The sequence below is a fragment of the Budorcas taxicolor genome, chromosome 4 (genome assembly GCF_023091745.1).
Source record: "Budorcas taxicolor isolate Tak-1 chromosome 4, Takin1.1, whole genome shotgun sequence".
Taxonomy (NCBI): domain Eukaryota; kingdom Metazoa; phylum Chordata; class Mammalia; order Artiodactyla; family Bovidae; genus Budorcas; species Budorcas taxicolor.
Window position 1 is genome coordinate 58,295,385 of NC_068913.1, and position 22,763 is coordinate 58,318,147.

Consider the following 22,763-nt stretch of genomic DNA (forward strand, 5'->3'; position numbering starts at 1 on the left):
TTGTAGAGGGGAGAAAGGACAAATAATTACAAAGATTTTAACCAAGCACAGTGATTTTTAATCTCTATTTTTAAAAAAAGTCTGTTTAAGGGGGTAGTTTTTAAAAGTTTCTTTTCAATAGCACATCAATTTGCTAACAAAGAGTGCAGATTTCAATTACTGTAGACAACACCTGGAACCAATAGTTAGCTGAAATTTACAGTGAGAAGAAAGATGTGGGAAGCAACTGCTTCATTAGTTCATAAAATTGGAAGAGTCAAGGAACAGAGGGCATGATCCCCAGAGAACCTGACACCCTCTAAAAAACCCAAGGAAGGATTTAAAAGTTCATTTATAATTGATAAGTGCTGAGTCGGTAATGTTCAGTTTTTATCCTGGTTCCCTGATTTGGCTCTTACAGTTTCATGAATTTTGCCTTAACTTATCGTTAAAATCTCAGTGATAAAGTGGCAACATTTCTTTTCTTAATATCTTTCAATTTTAAAAATAATCATTGAGGGGAAGCAGAAAGATTTCATGGAGAATTTATAAAGTAGAAATAGCAGGGTTCAATGAATTTCCTGGATACTATAAGCCACATGAGTACCAGGTTTACAAATACCACATATATAATAATGTCATTACTCCTGTAAAGTCCTTCCAGTTCTAATACTGTAAGTCTAAAGAATGATTGGGCTGGGCTCTTGCTAGATTCCAGAGGACTTGGACGTTCACTCCTTCCTGTCTCACTGGTCAGATGGCTACTGAGTCTGCCCTGTGGATAAGGGTGGGAGAGAGGTTGAACGAGATATTCTAATACAGCTGTGTTTCGCTGGAGAAAAGGAAATAATGAAGGAAGGCCAAGATGGATTCATAACTATAGTCTGTATTGAGGGTGCGGAGGGGTGTAGATGGATCACCAGGTCACTGCAGAGTTGAAGTATGGTGGTGCTCCCCATGCATGGGGTTTTATAGGAGTCCAGGGTGAGAATTATGCTACTGGGAAGGAATTAAGAGTATACCCACTCTCTCTCCACATTAACCAGTACCTCTCTACCTCTGCGCATAGTGTGTCTCCCAGATTATAAACCCCTCCCATCCCTGAAGTTTCATTGCATGTGGAATGATTGTTTCAGTTGCTTTATCAATCAAATAGACTATTACATGGTAGCTTGAGAATCCATTCACTTTAAATAACCAGCTTTATAAAATTTTCAGAACACAAATCACTTATAAGTTAGACATTCTAGTTTGTAGTCAATATCTTAGTTTAAGATTTTTATCATCAGTTCTAATATAGTATGCCAGAATTAATAACTTAAGGAGCTGTTGGGAACATCAGTAAAACCTAAGACTTTAGTTTAAAATCAGTATTATTGTACAGAGTCATTAGGAGGATGTATCAGGTCGGGGTTCTCCAGAGAATACGTACATGATATTGTTCAGTGGCTCAATTGTGTCTGACCCTGTTGCAAACCCATGAACTGTAGCCTTCCAGGCTCCTCTGTCCATGGAATTTTCTAGGCAAGAATTCTGGAGTGGGTAGGCATTCCCTTCTCCAGGAGATCTTCCTGATCCGGGGATTAAACCTGTGTCTCCTGCATTGCAGACAGATTGTAGACAGGGAAGCCCCTATAAGATACATACATATACATGTGCAGAAGTATATGGATATATTTATGTATGTATATGACTTCCTATAAAGAATTATCTCATGATTATAGTAGCAGAGACCCAGGAAAGCCAGTGATGATGTTGTGAGAACTGGAGGGCCAATGACTTAAGTCCTAAGCAGGATAAGAGAAATTTGAGGTCCCAGCTCAAACAGGCAGAGAACTCAAATTCCTCCTCCTACCTTTTTGTTGTATTCAGGCCCTCCAGCAGGTTGGATGATGTTTACCCATCTTGGAGAAGGTAGTCTACTTTACTCAGCCCACCTATTCAAATGCTAATCTCTTCCAGAAACACCCTCACAGGCACACCCACAAATGATGCTTTGACTGTATGTCCCAGTCAAGTTGACACATAAAATTAGCCATCACAGAAGACTAGATTCTCTCACTGAAATAAAAGAAATTGAAGATTTTCCCACAGTTCCCTATCAGTGACCTATAAGTAAAGACTGAAAGGCTTAATTCAAACCTGTGAACGATTATAGTTAATGACAAGCCCATTCAATCTTTCTTGAAAATCAGCTGAAATAGTTCAAAAGCTATCTTTTACTAAATGCACATATCCATTCTTTGGTTAAGAAAGAAGTACTTAAGGAGACCAAGTAGTATACTGAAAATTAAGCAGAAATGTTAAGTCTGTTCACTTTCTGAAATGAATGAAATGTTATGGTTGAGATTTTATTTGATATGATGAGTAGGTCATGTCAGGAATACCTATGGTAATATGGTGATAATTCTACGCTTTCTGCTTAGGAAATCAAGGCATCATGGCTGAAGTCAGGATGTTGTGCCAGCTTCAACATGGACGCATTATAGGTTTTAACTGCAATTGAAATAAACCAGTTGTGTCTGGATAACCCTATGAAAAAACACCAGAGTTAAATTTGCTAGGGTTCCAGACAAGAATCATCAATGGATGCTATAAAATACGGTGAAAAAGAGGGTATATTTGCATAATCTCAAAGTATGTCCCCACAAGATACTATAGTTAATTGCAAAGAAAAAGGTAGTAACTCTACAGTGGAGAAACCACCTTAACCAAGTGATCAAGGTTAACATCACCAGCAATGAGACACATTGCCATCGTATATCTTCTGGTAAGGTACACCGAGCAGGTACATGTCATCACTTCTGTGGTGTTCTTGCCAAAATTGCATCAGTTCAGTTCAGTTCAGTTGCTCAGTCGTGTCCGACTCTTTGCGACCCATGAATCACAGCACTCCAGGCCTCCCTGTCCATCACCAACTCCTGGAGTTCACTCAGATTCATGTCCGTCGAGTCCGTGATGCCATCCAGCCATCTCATCCTGGGTCGTCCCCTTCTCCTCCTGCCCCCAATCCCTCCCAGTAGCAGAGTCTTTTCCAATGAGTCAACTCTTTGCATGAGTGCATACCTACACTTAATCAGGAGGAAACATCAGACAAAACTAAATCCAGAGATTTTCTGCAAAATAGTTGGACAGTATTCTGGAACGCATCAAGGTCATGAAAGACAAAGACTGAGAACCCGTTAAATGAGAGAAGGCTAAAGAAATAAAGCAACTGAATGTAATGTGGAATCCAAGATTGAACCCTTAACCAAAGGACATTGGTTGGACAGTTGGGAAAATCTGCATATGATCTGTAGGATAGTTAAGAATATTATATCAACATTAATTTCTTGGTTTTGGCAAGTGAGTGAAAGTGAAAGTCACTCACTTGTGTTCGACTCTTTGTGACCCCACGGGCTATACAGCCCATGGAATTCTCCAGGCCAGAATAATGGAGTGGGTAGCCTTTCCCTTCTCCAGAGGATCTTCTGAACCCAGGAATCAAACCCAGGTCTCCTGGCATTGCAGGCAGATTCTTTACCAGTTGAGCCACAACGGAAACCCAGGAATACTGGAGTGGGTACCCTATCCTTTCTCCAGGGGATCTTCCCAACCCAGGAATCAAATTGGGGTCTCCTGCATTGCAGGCAGCTTCTTTACCAACTGAGCTATGAGGGAAGCCCTGGTTTTGGCAAGTGTGCTTTATTTAATATCTTAACATTTTCTGAAACTAACTGAAGGCTGAGTCAATTTTTATACTATTTTCATAGTTTTTTTTATATAAATCTGCAATTTAAAAATTGAAAGTTAAGAAAATGGACAATAGACTTAATTTTTTCTTCCACACAAGAATGATAGAATTATAAATTTGGTTTTGTATAAAAACAATTTTGCAATTAATAAATCACTGGAAATATAAAATTCAGTGTTGAATTTTTTAGGAACGAAAAGATGTGGGAAACATTCTTTCTCATAACTTGTGAACTAGGTGAAGTGAAGTGAAAGTCACTCAGTCATGTCTGACTCTTTGTGACCCCATGGACTATACAGTCCATGGAATTCTCCAGGCCAGAATACTGGAGTGGGCAGCCTTTCCCTTCTCCAGGGGATCTTCTCAACCCAAGGATCAAAGCCAGCTCTCCCTCATTGCAAGCAGATTCTTTACCATCTGAGCCACAAGGGAAGCCCCAAGCAGATGTAAGGTGTTTCCTTCACCATTGTCTTTCCAGTTCTGGCCACAGTGCTGGCACATAGAAGGTGAATGAAGGAGTAAACTCTATAGTATTTATTGAGTAGCCACTGGGTGGTGTTGGGAGCTTAAGGGGATCGCAGACCTGGAGATGCTGGATATAGTTAAGTGTTAGAGAGATGTAAATGGGAGGGGTACCATGGAGTCAAGGAGGCTGGAGGTGATTTGAAGAATATCTGTTGGAAACAGGCAAAAGGGGATCCAACTATAGTGAGAAGCATTTACAGCACCTGCTAAGACTCAGCTAACAGGTTCAGTGTAACTGTTGACTCTGGTTTATAAAGGCTGAGGTTAGAAAAGTATGCAGGCACCAGATTCCTAGGGAACTGTGAACTTTGTTCTTTTTCTCCATTGACCTGTTCATTGGCTTCCCATTTTCTAGAGAAATTGCTTTTGACTGATTTTCAGTGGTCAAAACAAGTCAGAACTAGTGTTTGCTCAAAATTGGAAATTGGCTTATTCATCAAAGGAGAAGAGGGAGTAATAAAGTATAAGAACGTGGGATTGGTTCTCTTCTGGTGGAAGTTACATGGTTTGCAGGTAATATCCCAGTGGACCTCTTGAGAGGTGAGTATTGGGAATGGAAGTCAAATTCAGGTTGCAAAAAGAAAACCCTGTGGAAGAAAACAATGGCACCCGACTCCAGTCTTCTTGCCTGGAAAATCCCATGGACGGAGGAGCCTGGTGGGCTGCAGTCCATGGAATTGCTAAGAGTCGGACACGACTGAGCGACTTCACTTTCACTTTTCACTTTCATGCGTTGGAGAAGGAAATGGCAACCCCCTCCAGTGTTCTTGCCTGGAGAATCCCAGGGATAGGGGAGCCTGTGGGCTGCTGTCTATGGGGTCGCACAGAGTCGAACATGACTGAAGTGACTTAGCAGCAGCAGCAGCAGTGGAAAAAGAAAATTAGAGTGCTTTATTGTGTGAGCCAGACAAATAACCAAATGAGACAGAACTGACTGTTTAGTTGGAGAGAAGATTAGAAGAGCCTGTAAGAACAGATTGACCTCTCCCCATTTGGAGGTAGCTCAGCTGGTAAAGAATTCGCCTGCAATGCGGGAGACCTGGGTTCAATCCCTGGTTGGGAAAATTGCTGGGAGGAGGACATGGCAACTTACTCTAGTATATTCTTGCCTGGAGAATCCCCATGAACAGAGGAGCCTAGTGGGCCACAGTCCATGGGGTCACAAACAGTTGGCCACGAACTGAACGACTAAGCACACACATTTGGGGGTGACCTGTGAGTCCCTCTGGTGCAGGCGGAGAGGGTGAGATGGCTAGATGGCTAGGCCCAGATGTACCACTTGAGTTCTTATGTGCCATTTTGTGACTTTGAGTATTTAGCACTTGGAATGAGAAATCAGAACAGAGCACAGAAAGATGTAACAGGGTTTTGTTTTTTTTCTCTTCCCTTATAGCAAAATATTAAATAAAAAAACAGTGTTGAAACTTAATCCTGTGTTTCAAAAATTCTCTTAAAGGATATAATTTTAGCATTAACCATCACACATTGGGAGAGGAAATATATTTTATATAACTATTTATATACATGTCTATACATTTTATATATACATTTTTTAAACCAAATATTTGGTGGCAGATTTAATATGTTTGCTTGGGAAATGGTATTTTACTTCTTAGTGAAAATTTCTCCCTTGGAGTGTGGGGAAAGCAGTTATTATTTTCTGTGGCATGAAGTCTGCATTGTAATTTTTACTCCTGATGCTGTCTGGTATTCCTAGGACAAATAATGCACTATTTGGCAGATTGTGTATTAAAAGCTGAATCTTCTTCCCTTCCTATCTCTGCTTCAGCATTTTAGGAAAATCTTTCTTAACCCTGTTACTTTCTTTTTTTTTTTTTTTTAATCTGTCTCATTTGCCAAAGATGCTTTCCTGTTTTATCAGAAAAAGCAATAGTACCAGCCTTCTTTCCCCTCTGGAGCAGTTGAACCTGAATCTTTCTAAGTATAACTTGTTAAAAGTGGTTTCTGAGAATCTGTAATCACAAAATGAAGCAAGGGTTTTTAATTTAATGATTGTGAATGGAAACATTATTTTTGTCTGTTACAGATTCAGACCTAGTCTCCAAGCTTCCAGTTAACAGTGACTATGAAAAAAAGAATACCCCGTATTTACTTACATTTATAGGGTTACAAATCCAGTTCTCATACATTTGTTTGATCCTCATGACATTTCTGGGAGCTAGTCCGGGCAGGTGATGTCATTCTGCCTGCAAATAATAGGACTCAAGACTGCATGGTTCGTAAGTAGTGGAGCTAAACCCAGGTCCTTCATCTCCCTATTCAGTATTGTCCCCTTAGGGGACCTCCCTGGTGATCCAGACTCTGCACTTCCAGTCCAAGGGGAACAGATTCAATCCCTGGTTGGCTACTATGATTCCCCATGTTGTGCACCCCCTGCCCCCTCCCCCAAAAAAGCAGTACTGTGAGCTTTCATTATTGTCTCCTTTTCCTTGGTGCTGAGATACTTCTGAGATAATTGTTTAAACTCTGTGTTTTCCAAGATGCTCCTTTTGACTGGCAGCTGACCAAAACCATAACCTTTTCTATCATCTGAAAGTTGTTTTTAGAAGTACTGATGGGTGGATGCAGTCATCAGTTCAGAATTTTACTGTTTGACCTTCAGCTGTTCTTGTAGCTACTTAGGAAAGTGCCTTTGCAACATTAAAACCAAGGGGAAGAGTATGTTTATGACTCTTTGGGGAATAAAAATGGGTTCCTTTCCTGCCACAGTGACAGTGTCTTCAAATAAATCTTTGTGTGGAGCAGTAGCCTCCTGATGTTCACTCATTCCCTTGTTGGCCTCTTTCCTCTTCTTTATCTCTAAAATGGGAATAGAAACACCCCCATCATAGAAGATCAGAAATAATAAACAAAGAACTTAGCAAAACCACCAGATAGTATTTCAACAAGGCTACTTTCCTTCTCCCTTGAAAATGGATATGGCAAGGAGTCGGTTCTGAACACAGGACACTGTAAGCTTGGAGCAGGTTGGCCTCCCCAGAAAGCAGACTCTGAGATGCAGAGATGAGCTGCAGGGTGTGTATCAGAGAGTGTTCTTAGGTGTCACGCCAGTGGAAGGAACAGGGGAGAAGTAGGACTGGGCAGAGAGAACACATCACCTGTGAGGTGGGCCCAGCGACAGCCTTTGTCAACTTCAGCTGGAGTGGCCCTTCAGAGTTGCAGCAGGAGGGCCTGGCCCTCAAGGTCACTGGGCGCAGGCCACCTGGGAAGAGGACATGGCCTCGGGCAAGTCAGCTCTCTTCAGCTGAGGCAACCCTAGAACGCTGCCCCTTGACTGCCCTAATGCTCTCGGCAGCTGGGAGAATATGTCATCCATTTCTGAAGAGGGGTCTTGGTGTGGCCGCACCATGACCTTACTTTGTTTGCCTGGAGTCCAGAGGGCAGTGGTTTAGGCAGAATGGAGTTCTGCAGTTGGTAGAAATGTCCTCTTAACAGTCAAGGACAGCAGTATATTTTCAAGTAGCACTTGTCAAATGTCAGAAATGAATACATTTTATTCCACATTCTGATTTTTCAAAGTCACTTAGGCCCGAGAGAGTTCTGTGACCTCTCTGAAGGCCTGACCATGGTACCCGTGGCATAAGAATGAAGTCCTGTTGGTCCATGTGTATATGTCTGCCCCACAGGCCTGCCTGCATAGACAGAATGGAACTGATCTCAAATGCATGGTAATTATGAGGACGAGAAGCTGGAGCATAGTGAGCCTTCCTTTGATTTTCCTATGGAGTTCGTTTTCAGCATCAAAGCCATATTCAGGAGCAGGCATCCCATTGCCCCCTCCCACGTTTCCTTTGAAATTTTTTTTCTAGTCTTTCTAGACCGCCTGCTCCCACGGCTCTGCTGTCACACTGATGGCCAGCTGGGAGTCCCTTGAAGGTAGAAATGACCCCTTTGGTCTTAACTTCATCTCATGGAGGGGAAAGATGTTAAGGGGCTATGGGACAAAGACAGTTCTGTCCTGCACTTGTGATCATACCAATAGAAATCTCCAGATGACTTCCATTTCATCTTCCCTCAAGGCCTATCCAGACAGCTCTTTAAAAAATAAGGTGGTGTCTTTGATAAGACTATTAGCTTGGATTTCCCCATCGTATTTTATCTTTCCCTACGGGAGAATTTTGTGCATGTGCAGAGGAGATGAACCCTTGTCCTCTTCTTCCACTGTTTTCCTATTTTATGAAGTAAAATCCCTGAAAAAAGAATTTAGTTCTGCTTAATCCCCTTTCCCTTTTCACTGTGTCCTCCAGCTCTTATCCAAAAAAAAATCTTCTGACCCTTCAGAAATTCTACCTTTTCCTCCCCGCTTTTTTCCATTTGTGCGTGCCCCCAGCACACACAATGATACTCATAAAGCTGATAAACCTGAATGTAGATATACATTCGTGACAAACCAGAGTGAAATGTAGTATGAAATGCACGTGAACATGGAAAGAACCGGTTTTAAATGTCCTCTGAGTTCCTTTACAAAGCCCTGCTTCTGTCACTGCCTTCTCACTGTTGCTGACATGCTTCAAGTACCAGCATTCAGAATTTTACAGCTACTCCCATAAAAATGTTTATTTAATTTCTGGTGCAGTTATAGCTCATTTCTGTTGTGAAAACCAGGAGTTTCATTTATTTTGTGTTAAATGGGATTCCATGGGATAGTTTCAGAACTCGAGAACAATAGCATCCATCGTGTTCTGTGTTGTAAATAACTTCCAAATGACCTTTCAGACCACAACCTGTTTCTGAGTTGGAAATCCTTTTATCAGAAAGATGAAGCCAAAACTTTGACTTTGAGGGATGAGTTGCCTTCCTTTGTGTCACAAGGAACAAAACATTTCATAATTTTTTTTTCCCCACATTATGTTCCGTTCGTCTTAGATTGTCAACCCATAAGGGGCAAGGGCAGTGTTTGCCAGGCTTGACTCGAACTGTGGCGTGTAGCATCGTCATCAATATTATTTTGATCACGATGGTGAATATGGTATCATCTGTGATGCAGGGCTACATGATTGTCTTCTAGTAGTTTTTATAATTTGTTTCCGTTTTTGCTTTTAAAAGTCACAACTCTGTGATTGAATTGCTCCATACTAAGTTTAAAAGTTTAAAGTATGAATTTGTTCTTTACAAGAGCAAGCAATGTCACTGAAACTGAGAAATAAGTTCCTGCTTCACAGCACGATTTTGCTTTTTTTCAGTCTTCATAGAAAACACTGGTGACTTACAGATAGGATGCTTTTCAAAACCACTTAATTTTTAGTAAAGTCACTAGATACTAAACTGATATTCTGTAAAGGAATAATATGTGATAAGAGGCAACTGTTTCTGATTTTCAAGGTGCTTAAGCTATACATTTAATTAACACTTTCAGCTTACACACATAATTTTAGCTAGTTTTTTGTTTTTTTTTTTTTGCAGGGGGGTGGTGGAGGTTGGCCATACCACGTGGCATGCAGGATCTTAGTACCCTGACCAGGGATCGAACCTGTGCCCCATGCATTAGAAGCATGAAGTGGTGTTGGAATGCCAAGGAGTTCCCCACATATAATTTTAAAAGACTGGAACATAAGCTATGTTTATATACATATTTGTTAATCCAAATAAATTTCTATATAGTAGCAAATGAGCAGAGATTAAAACAATACCATACAGTAGTTTTTATGTCTGTTTAAAACTGTATTCTCAGGATCCTTAGGACTGAAACAATAGCATTGGACCTTTGTATTTCCAGCTCTATGAAGCATTCATTCTCTGTGATCTTTTCTGTAGCTCTTTTTCAATTTATAAGAAAATAAGGGAATCAAGACAGTATGTGGTCATGTTCAGTAAACCCAAATATTATTGGGATGCCCCTGGAAAGATAGGATAAGAAGACTTTCATTTGAAGACAGAGCTAGTTTATAACAACTGGTGGCAATATGCATTTTCAACTATAGACTTGTTTCATGCAAAAATGCTTGGAGGATTTGGGGGCTTACTTGAAAAGTTGTATCCAGAGTAGAATCTAAGCATTGCATATGTTTCAAGTGCATCTGATAGAAATGCAGATTGAGATTTCATGAATGCCTGAGTTTTCTTTGAATCTTTGCTTTGCGAAACCAGTTTTCCTTCCTTTATGATACAATATATGCTACCATTAGTAAACACGAGTCAATCATGCTTTCAGATCTTTTGCTCTTTGGCCTAGAACTGCCTTCCCCTTTCAATTGCATAACCTGAAGCATAAATAAAATAGCATTTATCCATCCATTCATGAACTTAGTACATTGCAAGGTAGAATTACTTGCATAATTCAAAGACTGAAAATGGCTAGCCATTTTAGAAGGTAAAGATCAAAGTCCTGCCTTGAACTATATCTTTAAAAAGTGTTACTCTCCAATGTGATCTGTGGTTTAATATATTTTAGACGTTTTAAGTTAGGAGCGGTGCCTTTGACATTCTCTTGACTGTTAAAACTTGGGTACCATTTTTCAGTGGCTTCATTCATTCATTCCGTGTGTTTATTCATTCTCTGTTCATGCACTAACATAATCCTATGCTAGTGTGTGGAAGAGGAATTCGAAACAATTCAAGTTTTCAAGTAGAAAGACAAAGATAAGTCAAGTGTATATGATACCTTGCGTGATTTAAGATATGGTCATGGTCCCCTTGGAGCATAGATAAAAGAATATTGATTTCATTTGGGTCCAAGGATGGGGAAAGAGAAAGGGTAGCATCAGGAAATTCAAAGAGTTAACCTTGGAGCTAGACCTTCAACTCAGGCTATTTTGCAGTTCCTGTGTAGAAGAGGTGGGGAAGGCAACTGCCCCCAAGGGGGATAATACGTATAAAGGCATTGAGTTCTGCATGAAAGAGCCTGATGGGGATTTGGGTATGGTAGTGTGGAGGGCATTGTGTGGAGAGGTAGGTGGGATGGGAGCCTGGAAAGTAACGGGAGTGCAGTGGTAAAGGACTTTGTAGGAGATGCTGAGAGCAGACCTTCCCTTCTGCTTTGTCAGACGGTGGGGACCAATGTCCATTCTTTCAGAACTCAGGCAGTGACTAAAACCGAAGCAAGGCTGGTTTGGGGACAGAGTGCTTCATTTATATATTATACCCTGTCAGTGCTGAGCTGAAAGACTTCTTCCAGACTCTCAGAATTGCAGGCTGGCAGGGACCTTTCAGTTCACCTTGTTCAACTCCTTCTTTTATAGAGGAGGCATCTGAAGCTCAATGAGACTGAAGAACATAATCGCTCACCTTTAATAGTTATCAGATATTATATAGGTGAAGAGTGAAGTCAGAATTCACCCACATAGACTCCTTGGATAAGAAATGAGATGATGCGCAGTTATGACCCAGACAACCTGTCATCCCAGTTTTAAACATTTCCTGTGAAAGAATGAGTTTTCACAGGTAATATAGTTTGGTTCTTAGAATTTTGTGTGCCCTCTTAAAATAGAATTGCCCGTAATAAAGGAACCTGACTGCCTAAGACCAGAACACTTAACAGGAATGGCTCTGCCCTCATTCATTCCCTCGGTGATTATTTACCGAGCTCAATTTGTGTGCCAGGCTCTATACTGAATTATATAGACAACTGGGAACTGAAACCTACCTAGTTCTTATATCCATGGAATTTTCAGTCTGTTGTAGGAGACATCCTTCCAAAACTTGCACAAATAAGGGAGGCTGGTTAAGTGGTATATGGTGCTATGAGCACATGGAATTGGGGTGAGAGGATGTATATCAAGAAAGTCTGCTCTGAGAAGCCTTATTTAATCCTTTACTACCTTTTGCAGGTTCTTTATCATTGACCCCATTTTCCTGAGGAGGTATTGGAGACTCTTGAGAGATTAGGATCTTGGGCCAAATCACACAGCTAATAAGTGGTCAGATCTGGGCTCATACCCATATCTCATGATACCAAGTTTGATGTTCTCTTCCTACACCCAGCCTTTTTGTTTGTCTGTTTGTTTTTGGCCACTCAGCATGTGGGGTCTTAGTTCTCCAACCAGGGATGGAACTCGTGTTCCCTGCAGTTCAAGCTTGAAGTCTTAACCACTGGACCACCAGGGAAGTCCGTACACCCAGCCTGTTTGACATCAGCATTTAAGAAGAAAGCTAACTCGGATATAAATGCATATATATGAAGTATAGAAAGATGGTATTGATGAACCTATTGGCAGGGCTGCAGTGGAGATGCAGACATAGAGAAGAGACTTGTGGATGCTGTAGGGGAAGGACAGGGTGGGACGAATTGAGAGAGTAACATGGAAAATATACATTATCTTAGGTAAAATAGATAGTGAAAATTTGCTGTGTGACTGCATAGAGGGAAGGGATGGGGAGGAAGGTAGGAGGAAGGTTCAAAAGGGAGGGGACATGTATATACCTATGGCTGATTCATGCTGATGTATGGTGGAAACCAACACAATATTGTAAAGCAACTATCCTCCAGTTGAAAATAAGTAAATTTTTGAAAAGAGGGCTAAGAAAGTAGATCTACAGCAGAAGGCTGGAAGGTATGAGAGAAGTGGTAGAAGAGAGGATGGCCTCCTGAAAGGCAACATGGATGTGGTGACAGTGAGGGAGAGAGCAATTTCAGAACACAGTGGCGTGAAGGGGTGGTGAAGAATGAAACCAATGAGTGGGACTGCCATGTTCAAGAAGGTGATGGGGTAGGAGAGAGCCACCAGCAGTAGGGGAGGTGTTTATGGCTGCCTGGGAGTTAACACGGGCATTCGTGTTCGGAGAATGAGCTGAGTTAGGGCACCCACACACTTAGACCTCTAGGAGAAGCATCAGTTAGTGCAGGGCTGAACCACTAGGGCTGTGAGAGGTTAAGGTAACTTCATGAGTGTGAAAAGGCAATTCTGAGGGTCAGTTTGCTTTGGAGTCTTAAATTGTACTCAATCTACTGTCTATTTGGTTGTTGATTCCTTTTAAGAAGAGGTCCCTGAAAGTTATTTGAAGTAATCTGTCAAGATACAGACCTTTGATTATTTTTCAAGCAAACACTGTTGAGGCCATCAACATGAGGTCATAGGGTATTTATGGTTATAGTTAGAAAATGACATCATGGATTAATGCTTATCTAGAATGTTTTAACTTGGTTACTGTGTAGTTATTTTTATCTGTCTCATATACTTTGGGCTATGTTTTCTGTCCTGTGTTTTGATTGCTACTGCTAATTTTGTTTTAAGATCATAAAATGGCTTTAGACTTCTCTGAAAGCCCATTACTTATTGGCATGTTTTGATTTTTGACAGATTCATGTGTTCCTTCAGGCTTTTAAAATACATTCATAGCAATAACAATAATAATAATAACAATAATTTACTTGGGGGATTGGTGGTGTTTCTAAATCTTACGATCTGAAAGATAGAAAATTGTAAAATTCACTTCCAAAGTTGGGGGCTTTTAAAAATCAGGCGGTCGAAGCATCTACTATCATATTTTGGATGTGACTTGCAAGATGATTTCAGCATGTGAAATATTTAACAGGAAATGTGTCTTCTCTTTCTGTGTGTTGAGGTCCTTTTCTTTCCTTTCTAGCCTGGTCTCTCTTATGACTCAGGTGTTAATTTCCTGGGAAGAATCTCTGTCCTTCATTCTCTCTTAACCCCTCAAATTGCCTAGGGATGGTTAACCTCTGGTATTATATCCCAGTCCTGCCCAGCCCCGCACCGTGTTTAAGAAACCAGTCAGTCTGTAAACATTAGGTAAGGCTAAACGGTGACTCCTCTCTGTGTGCCCCTACTTCCCCTAGTTCAAATGATCTGAGAGCTAAGGCATGTGGGAATTGTCATTTTGGCCATGTGTTCAGACCCAGGGGAGAGAAGTAACCATTACCATTGATTACTACAGAGAAGAAGACTGCTTTAACACCATGTGCTGGGCTAGACCCTGAGGACACAGCAGTGAGCAGTGAGTAGTGAGGACATAGTGCCTTCTCTTGAGGACCTTACGGTGCATGGAAAAGAAATATCCTGAAGACAGCAGAGCAGAAAGGTCAACTAAGCTTATTAATGAGTAAGACATATAGTCCTCGTTTATTACTGAACACGTATTTATTGAGTCCCTACCATGGGATGGGCTTCCAAATGGGGAGTGATTGTAGCAGTGAGGTAGAGGGACACTCCTTGCGCAACTCTTCAGGCAGTATCTTTGTTTACGTATGTTATTGAGTGATGTGGATAATTTGTCTACTATCTTAGTAACTATCACACCTTTGAAATTTGTATTAATAACACTTGTTTGACCAAACAGTTAGCAAAGTATGTAAACTTTGGTTTTCTTCTGAAAGGTGTCACGTTAAAATATGACAGCCAGTTCTAACTATCAGTGTGTATTTCCTGCTCACGTTCATTTTTCCTGGTCAGTAACATGCAATAGGAAGCAGTGTAACTGGCCATTACTGACATGATCATCCCCATATATTCTGTGTCATTTCTTACAGTTATTGCCAGTTTTCGAGGAACTGTGCCATATGGTCTGTCATTGGAAATTGGAGATACAGTTCAGATCCTGGAGAAGTGTGATGGTAAGTAGACTAGTATTGATCGTTTGCAGTTGGGTAAACGATCTCCTCAGCTTTGGGCAGCTCATAAAATTTACAAATTCTTTTCATACTTCTATTAATCTCCGGAATTTTCCCTTAGTCACAATGAACCATTTTTTACAAAACTATTTTCTTGCATGTTCAATGTTTGGCTTATGGGAAAACATTGTTTGGTATTTTTAAACTGATTATATTTTTTCCTAATATTATTTATTTATATTCGCTAGATGCAATTGAGACTGTTGAATTTCTGAGAGTTCATGACTCAGGGCCTAACTCGAGGGCCTTTCTTGGAATGTCAAGAGTCTGGTGGGCTCCCCAGGACAGAAAGAAACAGAGGTCCAGAGCAGAAATGCTTCAAACAAGATTGCGTAACCAGATTCCTTGGGGTGGGACTCCTGCCCTGGCCAGCTCTGCTCTAGTCTTATAAACTCTTCCTCCTCACCTCCCCCAAATTTGGAGTGGAGTTATTTCCTCCATTTGAAATCTTAGGTGAACTTGTATGATTAGTTTATATAAGAGGTACCTCATTAAATCAACCTAGTATGTTCTCAAATGCTTCTGTTCCTTGTAACAAAACATCCTTAAACGCTAGTCCTTAAAAAGATCCCAGATAAAATGACTACTTTGTTTTCTTAACAAAATGGCCATATTGTAAAGTCCCATCAGCATATCCAAAGATATGATTTTCCTCTCAATACATTGTCCTTATTAGGAATTTATAATATGGTAAGACTCTATCAAATTAAGATTCATTATTGATAAAATTGTGTTCTCTCAAATAGAACTATTACTTTTATTTAGAGCCTGTCATTAAATGGTGGTGATACATGGACATTTATTTTATCCAGTGTCACTGATATATTTAAAAATATAAGGTTTTTCTCTGTCATTGCCAGATATATTTTGTCTGTTTCCACTTTGTTTACAGATAAATATAAAATCTGTTATGAATGGGTGAAAATATACTTACCAGCTAATGGGAGCTGTTTTGTAATGTAAACATCTTTCTGTATGGTGTAGTTGGACAGAGACCTCACTGTGACATTTTTGCAATTCTCAAGAAGTTTTGGTTACTATTAAAATAATTATTTAAGAATGGATATATTTCTTGGGTGGATGTCTTTAAGGAATCTAATAAATCCTGACATTATAGATTGCAATTCTCAATTCATTCTACTTTTTCCAGGCTGATTGTAAAATGGTGTTTTACAAAATATTTTTTTAAGAAAACTCATGAGGAACAAAAATATTTAAATACAAAACTCAAATACTTCTTTCTAAAAGTTCAATTAATCAAAAAGATTCAATTCAATAGAACATTGGTTTTATGATAAAACAATTTCTTCCAATAAGCAAAGTGGTTTCTATAGTTGAAGAAACAATAAGTTGAAAATAATACATTTATAGGAGGCTGTATATTAGCTTCTGGAGTAAAAAATGGTAACCCACTCATGTATTCTTTCTTGGAAAATTCCATGGACAGAGGAGTTTGGAGGGCTGCAATCCATGGGGTCACAAAGAGTCAGACACTGCCGGGGTCCAGCCCCGGTGGATCCAGGGAATTCGAAGCGGGGACAGCATTGGTGAGGAGAACTTATTTATTTATTCATATAGAAATATAAGATTAGATTAGGAAGAAATAGTGTAGTAGGAAAATTAAGTGGAGAAAAGAGGGCTGAATAACTTGGCTTACGGGGAAGGCCAGTAAAGTTCCAGACAAGGAGCTTGCACCATCTACGTTGGGCCACCGGTGCCCACTTGAATATCCGGGGGTGCCCCGCCTTGGGCTCCCCCTCGCGTGGATCTCAAAAGCCGGGACAAGTAGACATGGTAAGCTGCCCCGCTCCAGATGGGAATTCAGCCTGAAATTAGAGTAAAGAGGAGACATGGAGGAAACCAGTCCAGCGACTGGCTCTGGCCCCTATTGTTCAGAAGGCCTTTTATAATTTTGATAAAACATGGAGATCAATGGGTAACACAAAGTTATGCAGCGTTAGCAGCTAGACTCTTATCAAAACCAGGCTTTTCTCTCTGCACACCTAATTGTATACACAAGTCTTAGGTGATTTACATCATCTTCTGGCCAAAAAGGGCCAATTAACATTTTACAGCCTTTTTTCTGATAAGGGTTTGTTAACTAGAAGACCTATTTGTGTTGATCTTCCCAAAGTCTGGTGCCATTCTCAGAAAGCACTAAATAAAGTTACATTCTTACATAGCAAGGACACAAGAGGAGTGCAGTGATATATAACAAAGAGAAAAGTAATTAACTCAAAAGTCTAGTGTTGCTAACATCAAAACTACTATATATCTTTTTCCATATCCCGTTTACATTGATTAACATCCTCCCAGGTGCCTAAAAGATAAAGAATATGGAGGTCTGGCGGCAATTATTGAGTCAACAGTGGAAACCCATCACCATTATGATTTTTAGCTCTTAGAAAAGGCTCTGTGTCTTAAGATGCTTTAAGCTCTGTGCCTCTCGTAGTTGGGGGGCTGTAAGCAATTCACAAGCTGTAAGAGGTCCGGGGGAACCTGTTAGGCAAGCTAGAGAACTATCAGAGGGGTTTTAACTGAAACATCCCTTTCAAATGCAGAAGACTAAAGCCCTGATTTGACTTTTTCCAGAGAATATTAGAAGAGTGGAAAAGCAGGCAGATTCTTATTTTTTTGGGGGGGGTGGATGCTCAGGAAATTCCAGGGGAAAAACCTGAGGTCTGATTAGCCTTGCCATCAGAGCTCTGCCGCATGACCTTGTCACGGGTGGAATTCCTCACGCTGGCTCCCGGCAAGACACAACTAACCAACTGAGCACACATGTATATTAGCTATATAAATTCATATATATATATATATATATATATATATATATGTATACTCTGTAATTGTTTTAAACTATAAAAAGTTATGTTCCCCCTTAAAGACAGTGCTGTAAAACTTACTGAGTCACTTTGGAGGTTAAGTAATAGACGTTCTGCAGAATAAAAATTATGGTGAGTCAGTTGATGGGACATTGGATGAAAGAGTGCCATTAATGCTCTAAGTGGGTGAGACCTGGCTTCTTTCTCCTTATGCTATCAGACTGATCCTCACCCAAGATGGTAGGCGATCTGTGAGTTCAGTACAGAATTGCTGGCTAAGCACTGTTCTTTGATGGTAGAGTCAGGGCTTTGTATTCAGGCAAAGACAGTTTCGAACTATATTAAATCTTGTGTAGATTCTTGAATTTCTTTGAGATATAGTGTGACATTTTATAAAATGGAGTGAAACTAGGCTCAGAGAGGTCACTTAACTTGCCCAAGATTTCAACAGCTAATACTTATTGATAGTAAAACCAGAATTTAAGCCCAGTGCTCTGATTATCAAACCTTTACTTCCATTATGCATGTTTGTATTTTTTATGTACATTTCCAATACAATTTTTAAGTGATTTTATTGATAGAAGACTTAAACTTGTAGTCACTTGACTTTTGTATTCTAGCCTACTTCCAATTCCCACATGTTTCTACCTAGAATATCTACATGTAAGGTAAAGTCTGTCAGCAAAAGATACATTGATTTCTAATGATTTCTTCAAAGTATTATAATGATTTATTGAAATATGACCATGATTATTTCTCCACAGGCTGGTACAGAGGATTTGCCTTAAAAAACCCAAATATCAAGGTAAAAATAATTACTTTTAACTGTAATTATGGGATCTTTAAGAAAGACAGTTAATTTACTTTATTTCTTTATACAATTGAAATTACAGTTGGGACTCTTAGTTGAAATACTAAATGGCAATACAGATCTTCATAATTTTGGAAATTCCTTTGAACTTAGCTTATACTTAAGATATACTATTCAAGTGATAATCCTGTGTAGCTCTTGAAATTTATACTGAGAAGACCTTAATAAGCTTATTATATATAAACAAAATCTTTTTGAAGTGTGAGTTTTGCAGAAAGCTAAATTAAAATTCAGGCAGCAGAAATATATATTCCAAAAGACATAATGACTAGAGGTATTTAATCTTTATTTTCTGTGATATCATTTGTAAAAGTTGGTATGGAGAGTGGTTTATTTTAGGTATGTTATGAGTCCTTTTAGGAGTGAGGAGCTGAAATGTGGGAAAATCAAATTATAAAGAGTCCATCTTTCTTACCATTCCAGACAGAAACTAAGACTCATTATCATTTATATATTTATATAAATCCTAAGGAATTATAGTAGGAAGTAATATGAGTTTTCTTTTACCTTTCCTTTGTGTAGTTTATGATGTTAAAACTAATCCTTACTTCTATATTTTTCGACTTTGTTCCTATCTTCCCATCTTTACCCATGCTATCCACATTCACTAATATTTTCTTACACGCCATGTTCATGTTTTGGTTTAATTCTGGTTTTCTTAGGATTGTAGATAAACTGTGTCATTTCTCATTTCCAAAATACAAGTAATCTAATCTATTTTGCCTGCATTTCTGTTTAAGTATACCTTTTTTCCTGGATCATTCAACTGTGTTAATTACTTTATTTCATTTATTTTAGGTCATTTTAAAGGAGAGTCTATACTTTAGCTCACATTCAAAGTTATTTTTGGACATCTGCAGGCACATACATATATAACTTCAATATTTTTCATTTTGAACATACTTTAAAAAGTGTTAAGATTTTGTACTTTTATTTCTCTTCTAAAGAAACTCAATTTCTGACTTCTTGTTAATTCCAATAATTAGTCTTATTTGCTATTCCAACCATATTGAGGTAAATTTAAATTCCAAAGGAAAAAAAATGGTGGTTTTTTTTTTTTAAACCTATGCCTATTTACTACTGTTGTATGTACAGAGCTTGCTAGTTAAATTTTATGTTATCCTTGGACCCACAGTGGTGATAATGTATTCAAATGACATTTGTTTTTCCTAAATATTTAATTGAATTTTCCATTTAATTGTGCATAAAAAATCATTCAGAGAATATTGTCATTTAATGGATAATAAAATTGCTGTTTTTTAAATTTTTTTTTCAATTTCTCATTTAGAACAAAGGAATAATTCCCTTGCCCTAGCCTTTCCCTACAATAAAGAGCTTTAAGCTGGCGTGTCTTCTTTTGTTTAATTTTTGTTCCATCAGAATGGCAGCCTGGTGATGATTTGCTGCTATATTTTCATTAAGGATCATTCCTAAACATGTAATATACTGTTTCTAAATTCGTAGTAGTGGTATTTTTTTAGTATGTATTTTCAAATAGACACATGAGTAGTTTGAAGACAAGAAAAAGAACTACAACCAAAAGAAGCAGATTAAAACCCCTTTTTTCAAAACTGCAATATTTAAAAAAAATTATTTAACATGCTTTCTATATAGAATTCTTGAAAATACAAAAAATTTCTGTTATATATAGAATATATTTTTGAGCAGGATTTAATGTTTTGATTATATTTATTTTAAAGTATCTCTAAATTGGTAAACTGATAAACATTTGAAATAAAATGACTGGTTATAAGCTACAATAGATTTCACCTAGAGAATGTGTTAGAGATTCCATCTTCCTGGTATTGTTATGGTTGTGTGGTGATATTATATATATATGACTTATGAAAGTTATTCTGCTGGAATAGACATAACCTTCACATTTTCTCTTCCAGGGTATATTTCCTTCCAGCTACGTTCACTTGAAAAATGCCTGTGTAAAGAACAAAGGGTAAGAAATAAATGTTATTGATAGAGAGTTTTCACACAATCATTGCTTATTTTGGAATTTGAAAGACTTATTGTGTTGAAAAAATGAATCGATTCTTGCCATTGTTTGTGTTGTTAGATAAAAGACAGATGGCATTAAGGCAGTTGTGGAGAAAATGAAAGAACCACATCTGTATGTTGGACAATCTAGGGCACTGGAGGTCTCTCATTGTCTGGAAATGGTGGAATCTACTTAATCTTAAACAAAAGGAGTTGGTTCTTGTTGGTTTCCTGTTGTGTAGGGAAGCAAGTAGTCATAGCCATCAAATGCTGAGTCATATCTCAACCCAGGAATTTCCTAGATTCACTACTGATCATAAGTAGCTGAGTCTGCCATTATTTTCCTAATTGGGCTTAAAAACATATCCTTTTGTGTTATTGTTATTGTTCAGTCGCTAAGTCCTGTCTGACTCTTTGCAACCCCGTGAAATGCAGCACACCAGGCTCCTCTGTCTCCCATGATCTCCCAGAGTTTGCTCAAATTCATGTCCATTGAGTGGGTGATGCTATCCAACCATCTCATCCTCTGCCAACCCCTTCTCCTTTTGTCTTCATTCTCTCCCAGAATTAGGGTCTTTTCCCATGAGTCGTCTCTTGGCATCAGGTAGCCAAAGTATTGGAGCTTCAGCTGATGCTGAGCTTCAGCATCAGTCCTTCCAATGAATATTCAGGGTTGATTTCCCTTAAGATTGACTGGTCTGATCTCCTTGTAGTCCGAGGGACTCTCAAGAGTCTTCTCCAGCACCACAATTCCAAAGCATCGGTTCTAAAGTGCTCAGTCTTCTTTATGGTCCAGCTCTCACAACCGTACATCACTACTGGAAAAACCACAGCTTTGACTTCTGTTGGCAAAGTGGCATCTCTGCTTTTTAATACACTGTCTTAAGTTTGTCACAACTTTCCTTCCAAGGATCAAGCATCTTTTAATGGGTCCAGTTACTGTCTGCAGTGATTTTGGAGACCCCAAAATATGATCTGTTACTGTTTCCAGTTTTCCCCCATCTATTTGCCATGAAGTGATGGGACCAGATGTCATGATCTTAGTTTTTTTTTAGTGTTGAGTTTGAGGCCAGCGTTTTCATGCTCCTCTTTCACTCTTATCAAGAAACTCTTTAGTTCCTCCTCACTTTCGGCCATTAGAATGGTATCATCTGCATATCTGAGGTTGTTGATATTTCTCCTAGCAGGCTTGATTCCAGCTTGTGACTCATCTAGCCTGGCATTTTGCTTGATGTACTTTGCGTATTAGTTAAACAAGCAGGGTGACAATATACATCCTTGACGTACTCTTTTCCCAACTTTGAACCAGTTCATTGTTCTATGTCGGGTTCTAACTGTTGCTTCTTGACCTGCATATAGGTTTCTCAGGAGACAGGTAAGGTGGTCTGGTATTCCCATCTCTTGAAGAATTTTCCACAGTTTGCTGTGATCCACACAGTCAAAGGCTTTAGTGTAGTCAGTGAGGCAGAAGATGTTTTTCTGGAATTCCCTTGCTTTCTCTGTGATCCAGTGAATGTTGATAATTTGATCTCTGGTTCCTCTGCCTTTTCTAAACCCATCTTGTACATCTGAAAGTTCTCAGTGCACATACTACTGAAGCCTAGCTTGAAGCATTTTGAGTAGAACCTTGCTAGCATGTAAAATAAGTGCAATTGTCTGGTAGTTTGAACATTCTTTGCCACTGCCCTTCTTTGGGTTTTGAATGAAAACTGACCATTTCCAGTCCTGTGGCTACTGCTGAGTTTTCCAAATTTGCTAACATATTAAATGCAGCACTCTAACAGCATCATCTTTTAGGATTTGAAATAGCTCAGCTGGAATTCTATCATCTCTACTAGCTTTGCTTGTAGTAATACTTCCTAATACCCACTTGACTTCACATTCCAGGATGTCTGACTTTAGGTGAGTGACAATACCATCATGGTTATCCCAGTCATTAAGACCTTTTTTGGTAGTAGTAGTAGTAAGTACTTAAAATATTAGATTGAAAATATATTTCTAATACTGACAATTGCCACTACTATTACTCTTTTAATGAATGTGTGTCCTTCAGAAATATTGTGCAGATATAACCCACCAGAAATGAGTCAAGCAGACTTATTAATCCTTTTGGAGTTCTCCAGCCAGTGTCTATCCAGCCCTCTTCAAGTAAACCAAGGGACCGTCCAGAAAACACATGTTTACTCTTTGTTCCTACCTTTCTGGCCTAGTGATCTGGGTCTTTCTACCCTGTCCCTTAAAGGATCCACCTGG

At 39.1% G+C, this 22,763-nt stretch overlaps 1 protein-coding gene across 1 annotated transcript in view; it reads left to right on the forward strand.

The window, feature by feature from the left end:
- Nucleotides 1-22,763, forward strand: part of DOCK4 (dedicator of cytokinesis 4) — a 467,343-nt gene that overhangs the window by 179,461 nt on the left and 265,119 nt on the right. Inside the window, exons 2-4 of the mRNA XM_052638395.1 lie at nt 14,685-14,768; nt 18,415-18,455; nt 20,417-20,472. Coding sequence (XP_052494355.1) covers nt 14,685-14,768; nt 18,415-18,455; nt 20,417-20,472 — 181 coding nt within the window. The remainder of the gene's footprint in view (nt 1-14,684; nt 14,769-18,414; nt 18,456-20,416; nt 20,473-22,763) is intronic.